The 15,553-nt window shown below is 39.3% G+C and overlaps 1 protein-coding gene across 1 annotated transcript in view; it reads left to right on the forward strand.

Annotated features, from left to right (window-relative positions):
* The window catches only part of LOC127618936 (uncharacterized), a 163,607-nt gene that overhangs the window by 125,888 nt on the left and 22,166 nt on the right, over positions 1-15,553 (forward strand). Inside the window, 1 exon segment of the mRNA XM_052091638.1 lies at positions 1,663-2,404. Within this exon segment, the coding sequence (XP_051947598.1) occupies positions 1,663-2,404 (742 nt within the window).

Genomic DNA, 15,553 nt, shown 5'->3' on the forward strand with positions numbered 1-15,553 from the left:
AAATGTAAAGAATGTTTGTGCATACGAAAATACATTTGTTTTAATGTTTACAGGTAATGTTAATGTTTACAGTTTTCCCTGATTGTTGTTTTTTTTTTTTTTTTTATCCATGCAAATATGATGAATATCTCAAATCCAAGATACACTGCACCAATCTACAGCAGCCATCCATGTCACAGTTCATTGTGCCCCAGACTACTACATATCCAGTCAACCACCCTCGACAAAAAGCCATTACAGAAGCAATAATATCTGATCTGATCATTAATTGCAACATGCCCCTGTCTATCACTGACAACAAGCACTTCATTCATTTTCTCTCCATTATGGACACAAAATACACTGCAGTGAGCCGCAGAACCATCACCTCAAGACTTGACACTGTGGTGTCTGAGAGACAATCAAAACTAATAAGTGAAATGGCCACAGTTGAAAAACTGTTACAATCATTCAAACCATCACAGAAATACTGAGATAAAAGTAGCGATTTACTTAGTTACTTACTCAAGTTACTTAAGGTAATTTAATGCTTCAAATAAAGTTTCTGTCAGTTACAGTGACTGTCACTTAATGATTCATTCAAGAGATTCTTTAAAACACTGATTCCTCCAGTAATGAAACAAGTTAAGCCTTTATGAGTGAGACATTGAATCATTTATTCAGTTTCTGACAGCTTAAATATTCTATTCAGTCTATTAAATATTTTTGAATAGACTACAGCAATTAACATTTTGTCAGAACATTTAGTAAATTACATGACATTTTTTTGTAAAGAATTGTTAGATAATTGTCTATTTAGAAATAAATCATGATTCTCAATGTATCCAGAATCATGCAGCTCTAGAATATTGTGTAGGTTTATTTGTAATTTCACATTTTTGTGTTTTAGATCTGATTCTCCAGGAGGCAGAGCAGCGTACCAATATGGAACAGACAGGTCATGGAGATGAAGAAGAGCAAACCAAAGGTGATGAAACTGGGCTGTTCTTATACCACAAAAAGCAGAAGAAATCCACTCATTTCAGCCCTGCTGCCCAGCTCAACCATTACCTGGACAATTGTGATGGCCAGAACTGCCTTCTGTTTTGGGGAATGAACAAGGAGAAAATGCCTTCACTGTTTCAAATGGCAATGAGGGTATTAGCTGTGCCTGCTTCAAGCGCACCTATCGAGCGTGTGTTCAGTCATGGGGGGATTATTATGCGGCCCCATCGTTCACAGCTTAGTGCCACTGTCTTGGTAAACCTTATTTTCTGTAAATGCAACACATTTTAGACCGTTTCAATTAAATTGAATTAACAGATTGGATTATACATCTTAGAATCGATACATCTTAGACTCTGAACGTTTTGTGTAAACAACACATTTTATTTTATTTTCAGATATTAATGTAGCACAGATATGCATATGATTAATATGTAGCAAATGTATAATAAATAAGATACATAATATATGTATACAAGTTCATCTTTTCTGTGCAAAAATAAATATGTATCAAAAAAATTTACCTCTATTTATTTTAGTAGTGTGACTTGACTTTACTTGAAACTTATCAGGACTTGACTTGACTTGCTTGATTTATCTGAACTGCGACTCGAGACTTGATGGTTAAGACTTGAGACTTGCTTGGACTTGACCATGTGTGACTTGTCCCCACCTCTGGTGGAAAGTGTTTCACAAATAAAAGCCTCTTGAAACAGCACCAAAGAATCCATACTGGAGAAAAACCTTACAACTGTTCACACTGTGAAAAGAGTTTCATTCAGTTACAAAACCTGAAAACACACAAGAGAATTAATTCTGGAGAAAAACCTTACAAGTGCTCACACTGTGAAAAGAGTTTCATTCATTCAAAAGACCTGAAATCACACAAGAGAATTCATACTGGAGAAAGACCTTACAAGTGCTCACACTGTGGAAAGAGTTTCATTCATTTACAAGACTTGAAAACACATGAGAGAAATTATACTGGAGAAAAACCTTACAAGTGCTCACACTGTGAAAAGAGTTTCACAAAGTCTCAAGACCTGAAATCACACAAGAGAATTCATACTGGAGAAAAACCTTACAAGTGCTCGCACTGTGGAAAGAGTTTCACAAAGTCTCAAGACCTGAAATTACATGAGAGAATTCATACTGGAGAAAAACCTTACAAGTGCTCGCACTGTGAAAAGAGTTTCTCTCAGTCACATCACCTGAAAACACACGAGAGAATTCATACTAGAGAGAAACCTTACAAGTGCTCACACTGTGGAAAGAGTTTCACTCAGTCACAAGACCTGAAAACACACGAGAGAATTCATACTGGAGAAAAACCTTACAAGTGCTCACACTGTGAAAAGAGTTTCATTCAGTCTGCACACTTGAAAAAACACGAGAGAATTCATACTGGAGAAAACCCTTAAGTGCTCACACTGTTTTCCGCCAACCATGACACAAGCCCGGATCAGTCTGATTCTTAAAAAGGGCAAAGATTCAATAGAGTGTAAGAGTTACCGTCCAGTTTGCTTGATCCAGCTAGACGTAAAAATATTGCCAAAAATGTTTGTTAAGATTAAGTAAAGTTACATATAGATCAGGTAGGGTTTATTCAAGGCCACAGCACTTCTGATACATTTACATTACATTTATGCATTTGGCAGACGCTTTTATCCAAAGCGACTTACAGTGCACTTTTTACAGGGACAATTCCCCCGGAGCAACCTGGAGTTAAGTGCCTTGCTTAAGGACACAATGGTGGTTGCTGTGGAGATTGAACCGGAGACCTTCTGAATAACAGTTATGTGCTGTAGCCCACTACGCCACCACCACTCCATGATAACATTAGGCATTTCATTAATATAATTTGGTCAAAGGCGAATGATCAGACTTCGGTCATTGCCATCTCACTTGATGCTGAAAAGACATTTGATATGGTACAATGGGATAATCTTTTTAAGATTTTGGAAGCATGCGGGTTTGGGAATGCTTATATTGGATGGATTAAGTTACTTTATGGACACCCGGTAGCGGTGGTACAAACAAATTAATTAATTTCAGAATATTTTACTCTGGATAGGGGCACCCGGCAGGGTTGCTCTCTTTCCCCATTATTCTTCTGTCTTGCCCTGGAACCATTAGCAGCCGCGATAAGAAGGGAAGATGATTTTCCAGGGGTGATGGCTGGAGGTGTGGCGCTTAAACTTTTTCTTTTCGCAGATTATATTTTATTATTCCTCTCCGCCCCTACTAGATCTATGCCTTGCCTCCACAGAATTATTTACTGCCCAGGAATGGCTTTTCAGCCGGGCACCTTTCAGTGGCCCAAACAGGGCAGCCATATCACCCTGCAGCTCTTGACTGGTTGCCCACTAAAGCTAAGCAGGGTTGAGCCTGGCCAGTACCTGGATGGGAGACCTCCTGGGGGAAACCAAGGTTGCTGCTGGAAGTGGTATTAGGGAGGCCAGCAGGGGGTGCTCACCCTACGGTCTGTGTGGGTCCTCATGCCCCAGTATAGTGATGGGGACACTATATTGTAAAAAGGCACTGTCCTTTGGATGGGATGTTAAACTGAGGTTCTGACTCTCTGTGGTCATTAAAAATCCCAGGACACTTCTTGTAAAGAGTAGGGGTGTAACCCCTGTGTCCTGGGCAAATTCCCCCATTGACACCTATCTATCATGTCCTTGTATTAATCTCCATCCCTGAATTGGCTACATCACTCTATTCTCTCCTCCCCACCAATAGCTGGCGTTTGGTGGGCGTTCTGGCACACTATGGCTGCCGTTGCATCATCATCCCTATGCTATGTAAAGCGCTTTGGGTGCCTAGAAAAGCGCTATATAAATGTAAGGAATTATTATTATTATTAAGTATTTGGGTATTTTATTCTCAACAAATTTGTGTGATTTAGTTAGTTAATTTTGACCCGTTAATAAAAAGGTTTTCGAGCTATGTGGGCTGGTGGGCTTCATTACATTTATCTTTGATTTGGAAGGTTAATGTTATTAAAATGAATTGTATTCCAAAATTTCCTCTCTATAGTCCCCTCTCCCTATAGATGTTCCCCTCTCTTATTTCATGAAATCTGATAGTTTAGCAAAGTCCTTCATTTGCAATTGTAAACGTCCCAGATTACACTTTAGTAAATTACATAGGCTGATTGACAAAGGTGGGCTAGGCCTACCCAAGATTTTGTTTTACTATTATGCATTCGATCTCAGACATTTGGCTCATTGGTCGCTTCCACCTGAGAGACCCCCTCTCTCGTTTTGTATTGAATGGAAATTTCTTGCCCCTATTTCACCATTGCAAAGCCTTTCTATTAAACAAACCGGAGAAGTTAAATTACAGCCTGTTATCTTGCATTTGCACTCGGTATGGACATTTATTTAAATGTTGACTCGGGTTTATGGCTTAACCCCAATTTATGCATTAATGAGTCGCCTTTCTGCTGTTCAGAGTGGATTGTGAGGGGGGTTACTACACTCTGTGACCTATATGAGAGTGGGGTGTTTAGATTCTTACAAAATTTGGTTCAACATTTTGGGATTCCCAGATTTCAGTTTTTTCAGGTATTTACAGCTGCGCCACCTGCTCTGTACTTTTTATGGGAGTGGCATACACCCCCCTAAAGTGGCAAACACTTTGGGAATGGTAATTACTGCTTTTGGAAAAGGTCATGAGGCATCAGTGTAATACTCCTTGCTAATTCAGAGTTTTGGAGACAGAGCTTCAACTTCTCCAATACCAAGTTTAAATCTTTCTCCCATAATCTCTTGAGAGAAGGGAGTGTGGGCTAGGATTAAAAAAAAAAAACGTCAAGTCTGCATCTAGAGATGCAAGGCTGCAATTTATCCAGAAAGTATTCACAGTGCTTCACTTTTTCCACATTTTGTTATGTTACAGCCTTATTCCAAAATGGATTAAAATCATAATTTTCCTCAAAATTCTACAAACAATACCCCATAATGACAACATGAAAGTTTGTCTTTGCAACATGAAAATAAATCTTTGCAAATTTATTAAAAATAAAAAACGAAAAAATCACATGTACACAAGTATTCACAGCCTTTGCTCAATACTTTGTTGAAGTATCTTTGGCACTGATTACAGCCTCACGTCTTTTTGAGTATGATGCTACAAGCTTGGCACACCTATTTTTGGGCAGTTTCTCCCATTCTTCTTTGCAGGACCTCTCAAGCTCCATCAGGTTCGATGGGGAGCGTTGGTGCACAGCCATTTTCAGATCTCTCCAAAGATGTTCAATCTGGTTCAAGTCTGGGCACTGGCTGGGCCACTCAAGGACATTCACAGAGTTGTCCCGTAGCTACTCCTTTGTTATCTTGGCTGTGTGCTTAGGGTCATTTTCCTGTTGGAAGATGAACCTTCACCCCAGTCTGAGGTCCAGAGTGCTCTGGAGCAGGTTTTCATCAAGGATGTCTTCGTACATTGCTGCATTCATCTTTCCCTCGATCCTATCTAGTCTCCCAGTTCCTGCCACTAAATAACATCCCCACAGCATGATGCTGCCACCACCATGCTTCACTGTAGGGATGGTATTGGCCAGGTGATGAGCGGTGCCTGGTTTCCTCCAGACATGACGCATGCCATTCAGGCCAAAGAGTTCAATCTTTGTTTCATCAGACCAGAGAATTTTGTTTCACATGGTCTGAGAGTCCTTCAGGTGCCTTTGGCAAAATCCAGGCGGGCTGTCATGTGCCTTTTACTGAGGAGTGGCTTCTGTCTGGCCACTCTACCATACAGGCCTGATTGGTGGAGTGCTGCAGAGATGGTTGTTCTTCTGGAAGGTTCTCCTCTCTCCACAGAAAAATGCTGGAGCTCTGTCAAAGTGACCATCGGGTTCTTGGTCACCTCAATGACTAAGGCCCTTCTCCCCCGATCGCTCAGTTTGGCCAGGCGGCCAGCTCTAGGAAGAGTCCTGGTGGTTCCAAACTTCCATTTACGGATGATGGAGGCCACTGTGCTTATTGGGACCTTCAAGGCTGCAGAAATGTTTCTGTACCTTTCCCCAGATCTGTGCCTCGATACAATCCTGTCTCGGAGGTCTACAGACAATTCTTTGGACTTCATGGCTTGGTTTGTGCTCTGACATGCACTGTTAACTGTGGGACCTTATATAGACAGGTGTGTGCCTTTCTAAATCATGTCCAGTCAACTGAATTTACCACAGGTGGACTCCAATCAAGTTGTAGATACATCTCAAGTATGATCAGTGGAAACAGGATGCACCTGAGCTCAATTTTGTATGTCATGGCAAAGGCTGTGAAAACTTATGTACGTGTGTGTGCGCGTGTGCCACCGTTATCTAATTTGTTTTACCCCAGTCACATAAATGCTCAAGTTATCACTTTGCTTTGTCCTTTTAGCAGATAGTCTTTTTAAAAGCCACTAAAAGTAAAGTTTCTAGATGGAAGTTCCCCATGAAATGTATAAACATCTCAAGTTGTTTATAATGTACCAATTTTATAGCAATGAAAATATTAAATTGTTTATTGTGTTACCATGAAACTATTATATTGCACATTTCTGCATATTATTAAAATTTTTAATAAAGTATGTTTTGTCCCCATCATTACTGAATCCTCTTTTTTCAGTTTTATTGTGTGCTGTGTATATATGTACTATTGTAGTATTACGGTTCACTTGCTTTATCGTCTGATGCTGTACAACAGTATATAAAAAGTATAAACTTTCAATTAGAGTTGATGTCCAAGTAATCTCAAATCATGAGTTTCATCCACGCAGGAAACATACACTCAAAGAGCACTGTACTCCTACTTATTCATGCAATCATCTAATCATCAGAAATTGTCATTGGCAGGCCTTGGCTTGTGCAACACTCTCCCACAGTGTCCTGGGTATCCGGGGAGATCCTAACTTGGGGTGAACAATGTTTCAACAGATGCCTGTCCTTACCTTCTCCTCACTCTCCTAATATAGCACCAAAATTATGTATTGATAAGTCCCCTTTCTACTGGTCAGAGTGGATTTTGAGGGAGGTACCTATATACATACCTTTTGGAAAAGGTCATGAGGCATCAGTAGTAAACGTGTCATAAGATTGCATTGTGTGAGGAACTAACTGATAATCTGAAGTTTTACTGGTGATTTGTGTGAAGTTAATAAAAGTCGTTGTTGTTGTAATGCCCCATGTTTTCATTACAACAGAGTCTGGGGGACGGAGCTTTAACTTCTATCAAGAGATTATGGGAGAAATATCTAAACTTGGTATTCTTGAAGGGAGTGTGGGCTAGGATTAAAAAAATTCAAGTCTGCCTCAAGAGATGCAAGGGTGTGCCTTATGCAATTCAAGGTTTTACATAGTTACATCTATTGTAACTATGTATTGTTACATCTATTGGACCCCCTCTAGATTGTATAGGCTTGGTTTTAAAAATACACCCACAGGCTGGTGATGCCAATCAGAAGATGGAGACACAATCATCTGCGTGTATTTTACCGGTTGCTGCTGATACCTAGCAAGAGTCTGTGTTTGTAGCCTTTAATCCTTAAACATCTGCCATTTTTAAGCACGCATCTGGTCTTCCCGTATTATTCTCTTATCGGGATTCAACTGGGCGCATATTCCACCTGCATCCGCGTTCTATTTTTATCGCGATTAAACTGCATGTATTTTTTCAGCGCGCACCCGTTTTTTCTCCTCTGCGGTACACAGATTATTGCATCGATCTCAAAGCACCGCTTACCAAGAACAACCACCACCAACAACAAACAATTTTGTGAGGGATTCAAATCAACCTCAAAACCCTCACCGCTCAGGAACAACGAACAATTTGCGGTAAGTCATGGCATCGGCTCATGTTATTTGTTCATGCATTGCATGTCACATGTTTAAAATAGCCTCCTCCGTCAGCAGTGAGGGATTCACTTGTGATAAATGTAAGGAATTAGTCAGGCTGACGGAGAAGGTTAATGAGTTAGAGACTCGCATCCGAACGCTAGTAGAGGTCAGTGAGAAAGAGAAGCCGGTAGATTCTGTTTCGGATGCGAGTAGTACAGAGAGCAACACACACACTTTGGTTCCGGCTATAGAGCCCCTGCAGCAGGGCATTTGGGTGACGTCTCGGCGGCATACTCGTTCAGCAAAGAGACACCACTCTCCCGCTCCTGTTAGGGTTTCCAATAAATTCTCCCCACTCAATGATACACCCACTGAGAATCATATTGAAAGAGCCCTTGTTATCGGTGATTCTATTGTAAGGAACGTGGAAATAGAGACTCCAGCCACTATTGTTAATTGCATTTCGGGGGCCAGAGCGTCTGACATCAAATCAAATTTACAAGTGCTGGCTAATGCTAAATGTAGATTTTCTAAAATTGTTATCCATGTCGGCACTAACGATGTCCGGCTTCGCCAGTCGGAGATCACTAAAGATAATGTTATAGAGGTGTGCAAATTTGCAAAAACGATGTCAGACACTGTAATATGCTCTGGTCCCCTCCCTGCTCGTCGTGGTGACGAGGTTTATAGTAGATTAGTGTCACTGAATGGCTGGATGTCTGAGTGGTGTCTGCAGAATAAAATAGGATTTATAGACAATTGGAAAAGTTTTTGGGGTAGACCTGACCTGCTAAAGAGAGACGGACTCCATCCCTCCAGGGAAGGTGCCGCTCTCCTCTCTAGTAATTTGGCTCATAGACTTAATAATGATATTAATTGACTAAATGGGGCCCAGGTCAGGAAGCAGACAAACTGGTTAATCCGAACGTCTGCTAGCTGCCTTGAGACGTCACACAGTTCACATAAACTACAACACATAGAGACTGTATCACCTAGATATCTCATAGAGACCGTGTCTGTTCCCCGCACTACCAAACACAATACCCTCACTAAATCATTTAGAAAAAATTTGATTAAGGTCTAACTTGAACAAAACAAACAAATTAAAAATAAACATCATATAAAAATAGGGCTACTAAACATTAGATCTCTTGCTACCAAAGCACTAATTGTCAATGAAATGATTACAGATCATAGATTGGATGCGCTCTGTTTGACTGAAACCTGGCTTAAACCGGATGAATATATTAGTTTAAATGAATCTGCTCCCCCAGGTTATTGTTATAAACATGAGCCTCGTCTGAAGGGTCGAGGAGGAGGTGTTGCTACAATTTACAGTGAAGTTTTTGGTGTTACTCAGAGGACAGGATATAAATGTAAGTCTTTTGAACTAATAATGTTTAATGTGACACCGTCAAATACAAATATAAATAAAAATTCTCTGTCGTCCTTTACCCTTGCTACAGTGTATAGATCACCCGGGCCTTATTCAGATTTCCTTAGTGAATTTGCAAATTTTTTATCAGATCTTGTAGTTACTGTAGATAGAGCCTTAATTGTTGGTGACTTCAACATTCACATAGATAATGAAAATGATACATTGGGATTAGCATTTATCAATATTCTCAACTCTCTTGGAGTCAGACAAAATGTAACAGGACCAACTCATCGCCATAATCATACGCTAGATTTAATTCTTTCATATGGAGTTGATGTTGATAATATAGAAATTCTGCAGCAGAACGATGACATCTCGGATCATTACCTCGTCTCTTGCATGCTGCAATCAGCTAATGTTACTCAATCTACACCACGCTATCGTTCAGGTAGAACTATTCTTTCGACCACTAAAGATAGCTTCACTAATACTCTTCCAGATCTATCTCATATACTCAATAAACCCCAAAGCCCAGAAGAACTTGATGAAATAACAAAATATTTAAATGCAGTCTTCTCTAGCACCCTTGATGTTGTCGCCCACTTCGATTAAAGAAAATTAAAGAAATAAGCCCTGCACCATGGTACAATGATCACATGCATGCTCTCAAGAGAGCAGCTCGGAAAATGGAGCGCATGTGGAAAAATACAAAATTAGAAGTATTTCAGGGTGCATGGAAGGATAGTGTCTGTAGCTACAAACACGCACTCAAAGCTGCCAGGTCAGCATATTTTAGTAAACTCATAGAAAATAACCACAACAATCCTAGATGTTTATTCAGTACTGTGGCTAAATTGGTTAGGAATAAAGCCTCAACTGAACCAGATATTACGTCACAGCTCAGGAGTAATGACTTCATGAATTTCTTTACAGATAAAATTGGAATTATGCAATCATCTGTCATAGTACCTCAGAAAACAGTGTCGAATAATTTCCCTCATGTGCAACTTCAATCCTTCTCTGTCATAGGTCATGAAGAGCTAACAAAACTTATCGAAACATCAAAAGCCACAACTTGTTTGTTAGATCCTATACCAACTAAGCTCTTAAAAGAGGTATCTCCTGTAATATCAGAACCTCTTCTTAATATCATTAACTCCTCGCTATGCTTAGGACATGTCCCAAGAAACTTTAAAATGGCAATTATCAAACCGCTAATTAAGAAGCCACAACTTAATCCTGGAGAACTTGCTAATTATAGACCGATTTCAAATCTCCCGTTTATGTCAAAAATACTAGAAAAGGTAGTATCCTCCCAAATATGTTCATTTCTACAGAGAAATAGTATATATGAAGAATTTCAATCAGGATTTAGGCCTCATCACAGTACAGAGACTGCACTTATCAGAGTTACAAATGACTTGCTCTTATCATCTGATCGCGGCTGCATTTCTCTTCTAGTGCTTTTAGATCTTAGTGCTGCATTCGACACGATAGATCACGACATTCTCTTGAATAGGCTGGAGAATTATGTCGGAATTTGTGGAGTGGCATTTGCATGGTTTAGGTCATATTTAGCAGACCGCTACCACTTTGTCTATGTAAATGAGGAATTGTCAAACCAAACAATAGTAAAATATGGAGTGCCACAGGGATCAGTTTTAGGGCCTCTGTTTTTCTCCATGTATATGCTTCCCCTGGGAGATATTATCAGGAATCGTGGAATAAGTTTCCACTGCTATGCTGACGATACACAACTTTATATTTATTCAAAACCTGATGAGATTTCACAATTCTCAAAATTAGCAGTGTATTAATGAAATAAAAGATTGGATGGCCAGAAATTTCCTTCTACTCAATTCTGACAAAACAGAGGTTCTAATTATTGGACCAAAAAACTCTAAAAATAAGCCACTAAAATATAATTTGACTCTAGAAGGATGTACTGTTACATCATCTTCAACAGCAAAGAACTTAGGTGTTATATTTGATACCAACCTGTCCTTTGAAAATCAAATTACAAATGTTTGTAGAACAGCATTCTTCCACCTAAGAAATATTGCTAAATTAAGGCATATGCTCTCGGTTGCTGATGCCGAAAAACTAATTCATGCGTTCATGACCTCAAGACTAGATTATTGTAATGCATTACTGGGAGGATGTCCTGCAAGATCAATAAATAAACTTCAATTGGTTCAGAATGCAGCAGCCAGAGTGCTGACGAGAACCAAGAAATATGATCATATTAGCCCCATTTTATCATCGTTACATTGGCTACCTGTTAAATTCCATATTGATTTTAAAATTCTGTTAACTACGTACAAAGCTTTGAATGGTCTAGCTCCGCAGTACTTAAGTGATCTTCTACCACGCTATATTCCAACACGTTCATTAAGATCGCAAAATTCTGGCCTATTAATAGTTACTAGAATATCAAGATCCACTAAAGGAGGAAGATCCTTTTCATATTTGGCTCCTAAACTATGGAATAGTCTCCCAAACACTGTTCGAGATGCAGACACACTCTCTCAGTTTAAGTCTAGACTAAAGACTCATCTATTTAGCCAGGCATACACCTAAATTATCCTCCAACCCACAATTAGGCTGCTTTAGTTGGGTCTGCCGGAACCAGAAACCAGAAACATTGAGCATGATCTCTAACTCTGCAATAAATTAAATGGCATCTACGCTTACAGCTTTTTATTTGTTTCCCTGTCTCAACCTCGGGACTCCTATCCTGAGGTCACCAGAACCGGCTGGATCCAGCTCCATTCCTGCTTGGTGTTGGACTCCACTGCTACATGTCGCAGAACGATGATGACTAAATGCAGCCGGTGCCAGCCAAACATCACTTCAATCTATTATGACGGACTTCAGAGGATGAAATGATGCCAACTCCAACATGCATCACCTCGGTCTATTGATGGACTACAATCTTGAAATTAAATGCTTAGACTAACTATTGCCAACAAAAGCCTTCATCAGCCAATTAACAAGGACAATTGCATCTATGTGAACTTCTGCAATTAATCAAGATGGACTTCAAAGCCTGTGGTCATTAATTTTACAGTTCAAACACAATCGATGTTTAATAATTTTAAACCATGATATTACCTATACATAATTATTATTTACATTACATTCATAATGTTAGCCAGAGGGGAACTGGCCCCCACAGTGAGTCTGGTTTAGGGTTAGGGTGGGGTTAGTCGGAGGGGAACTGGCCCCCACAGTGAGTCTGGTTTAGGGTTAGGGTGGGGTTAGTCGGAGGGGAACTGACCCCCACAGTGAGTCTGGTTTAGGGTTAGGGTGGGGTTAGTTGGAGGGGAATGACCCCCACAGTGAGCATGGTTTCTCCCAAGGTTATTTTTCTCCATTAATCTACATCTTATGGAGTTTTGTTTTCCTTGCCACAGTTGCCTACAGCTTGGTCACTGGGGTTATTAATACAATTATCATTTAATTATTTTTAAACACTATTAAAAATCGTATATTATCTAAATTACACAATGATGATTAATCGACTTTATAGACATTACAGTTTTTATCGTCTGTTAATGCTGATATTCTGTAAAGCTGCTTTGAAACGATGTGTGTTGTGAAAGGCGCTATACAAATAAAATTGTCTTGACTTGACACAACCCATGTTTTTTGGTGGTGTTTTAAGATCCAAGAATTGTGGTTAAAGGTTCAGAGTTTTATGTGTGATGTATTTGGCACTCAAATTTAATTTTGCCTCAGACTCAGTATTTTAGGCGATGGAGCTGTCATCAATATATGTAATAAACGCATAAAACATTGGGTTCTAACCAGACAAATGGCGATCATGATCGGCAGACAAATTGTTTTAAGGTGATGGAAGTCGGCTGGAGTGTCCCCATTTCAGGAGTGGTGCACGGAGATTGGGAGGGTGGTGGCTTTTGAAGAAGTGTCATATAGAAGACTGGGGAGCTTGGATTTGTTTGTTGGGAAATGGGGGAACTATCTGGCGTTCTTGGAGGGCTCTTGGGGTGGGGCAGTGGAGAGAGAGGTGTAGTGGTTAATGTGTGTGATTTATTTTTGTGTGTGTGTGTGTGTGTGTGTGTGTGTGTACCCATGTGTGACCATAGGAATGTTTTTTGAGTGTCAGAGTGGGGTTGGGGATTGGGAGTGGTAATAGTGGGGGTTAAATGTTAATTCTGTGTATATATGTTTTGCTTTTCGTTGTTTACATTTACATTTATGCATTTGGCAGACGCTTTTATCCAAAGCGACTTACAGAGCCCTTATTACAGGGACAATCCCCAAGGTTCAAGGATGTGCTTAGACCACTACACCACCACCACTATGTTATTTTGTGACCACGATGTTAATCACAAAATGAAAAAACATAATTTTTTTAAAGAAAAGGAGGGATGAGTCCATATGAATGTACCATTGTGCCACAAATGTGATCAATTGAGCTTAACTTGTACTGAACCTGGAATTGTATTCTTTTGAATGATATAAAGGAAGAAAATTGTGGCAATGACGAATTCTAATATACAGTGCATTGAAAATGCCATCTAACTATGCCAAGTAACTATGCCAAATAACAAAAAAGTCCAAAACCTCATTAAATTGAAAAATATGCAATATTAAACTAACATTATATTTGATGCCCTTCATAATTACTAGGTTAATTACTGGCTGTGACTGAAAATAATGTCCATGGCTCAACAATATCAAAACTATTGCACAATAAGAGGCTGTACGGCAGAGTGTCTAGGAAGAAGCCTTGGCTGGAAAAAAGCCCATGCTTTCCCGTAAAGACTTTGCAATACGTCACTTGGATACTTCAAAGATGTGCTGAAGGTCTTGAGATCTGATGAGACTAAAGTGGGACTTTTTGGCTTAAACACTTAATGGTATTGTGTTGTAAAAAGCCAAAATTGCAATTGAACAATATACCATCGCCACAGTGAAACACGCTGGTGGCAGCATCATGTTATTGGGTGCTTTTCAGCAGCAGGGACTGGCAGTCTTGTGAAGGTTAATGGGATGATGATGAATGCTGGAAAATACACAAGAGTTTGGATAAGAACCTATTTTCCTCTGCCAGAAAGTATAAAATTGGGAGTAATTTTGTGTTTCAGCAGGACAATGACCCAAAGCACAAAGCCGAAGCAACACTGGAGTGTCTTAAATTAAGAAACTTGATGTCCTTGAGTGGCCCAGTCAGAGTCCTGACCTCAATCCTATTGAACATCTTTGGAGAGACCTCAAAATTGCTCCATCACTGATCCCCCACTAATTTGGGACAACTTGAGCAATTTATTATTCTAATATTGCTCCATCATGTGCAAAGTTGATAGCGACTTATCCAAAAAGACTGATGGATAACTTTTTCAAGGCAATGTATGTCAAAATAATGTTTATAAATGACATATAAATGTTTATGCATATTAATATACAGTGAACAAAGAAAAGTATAAAACATAATTATCATGCTGTTCATCCAAGTTGCAGTCTGCTTTTTTCTACACAAATGTTCATAGAAGTTGGTAGATCTGGGTCCTAACTAGTATTATAATTGCCAGACAGATTATTTTAAGGAGTTGGAAGTTGGCTGGAGTGCCCCCATTTCAGGAGTGGTGTTCAGAGATGGCCAGAGTGGCAGCTTTTGAGGAGGGGGCATCCAGAAGACTGGGGAGTTTAGACCTGTTTGTGGAGAAATGGGGCAAATATCTGTCTTTTTTGCAGGGCATCTTCAGGGAGGGACAGTGGAGAGAGAGGTGTAGTGGATGTGTGTGATTAGCATATGTGCTAAGTAGTGAGGGATAAATATTGATTCTGTATGTTTTGCTGTTCTTTGTTTAATCAATGAATCAATAAAACAATTGGCAATGGGATGGCATGTAATATGCATTGTAGGGTCAAGAAAAAAGTTACAATAATAATAATACAAATATTATTAAATAAAGATAATTTTCTGATATTTTTAAAATATTTGTTATGGGATAAAATCAGAATGGGAGAAGCAGGGTGGAGAGGAGATTACTGAGAAGACTGCAACAAAACTAGAATATTTCCTTTGAACTTAACTTCTTATTGTTTTAAAATTAAGCCATTTTAAACAGTTCGAAGGTTTTAAAATATAGAGTTCAGCATCAATCAAACAGTAACCTTTTTTATTTATAATAATAATAAAAACATATTTTGGCAATTGTAATAATACCTTTAATAAATGCAATTATCAAATGTATTGTATCAATCTGCATAAAAACTATTTATTTACATGAATGCTGTGTTGAGAAAACAGCTCCCAAAATCACCAGAACTGAACAATAAAACCCAAAATGAGTTTTCTCAAACGCGTCCTCCAGTCCAGCAGGAGACGCAAAAGCGCCATT

The sequence above is a fragment of the Xyrauchen texanus genome, chromosome 25 (assembly GCF_025860055.1).
Source record: "Xyrauchen texanus isolate HMW12.3.18 chromosome 25, RBS_HiC_50CHRs, whole genome shotgun sequence".
Taxonomy (NCBI): Eukaryota; Metazoa; Chordata; class Actinopteri; order Cypriniformes; family Catostomidae; genus Xyrauchen; species Xyrauchen texanus.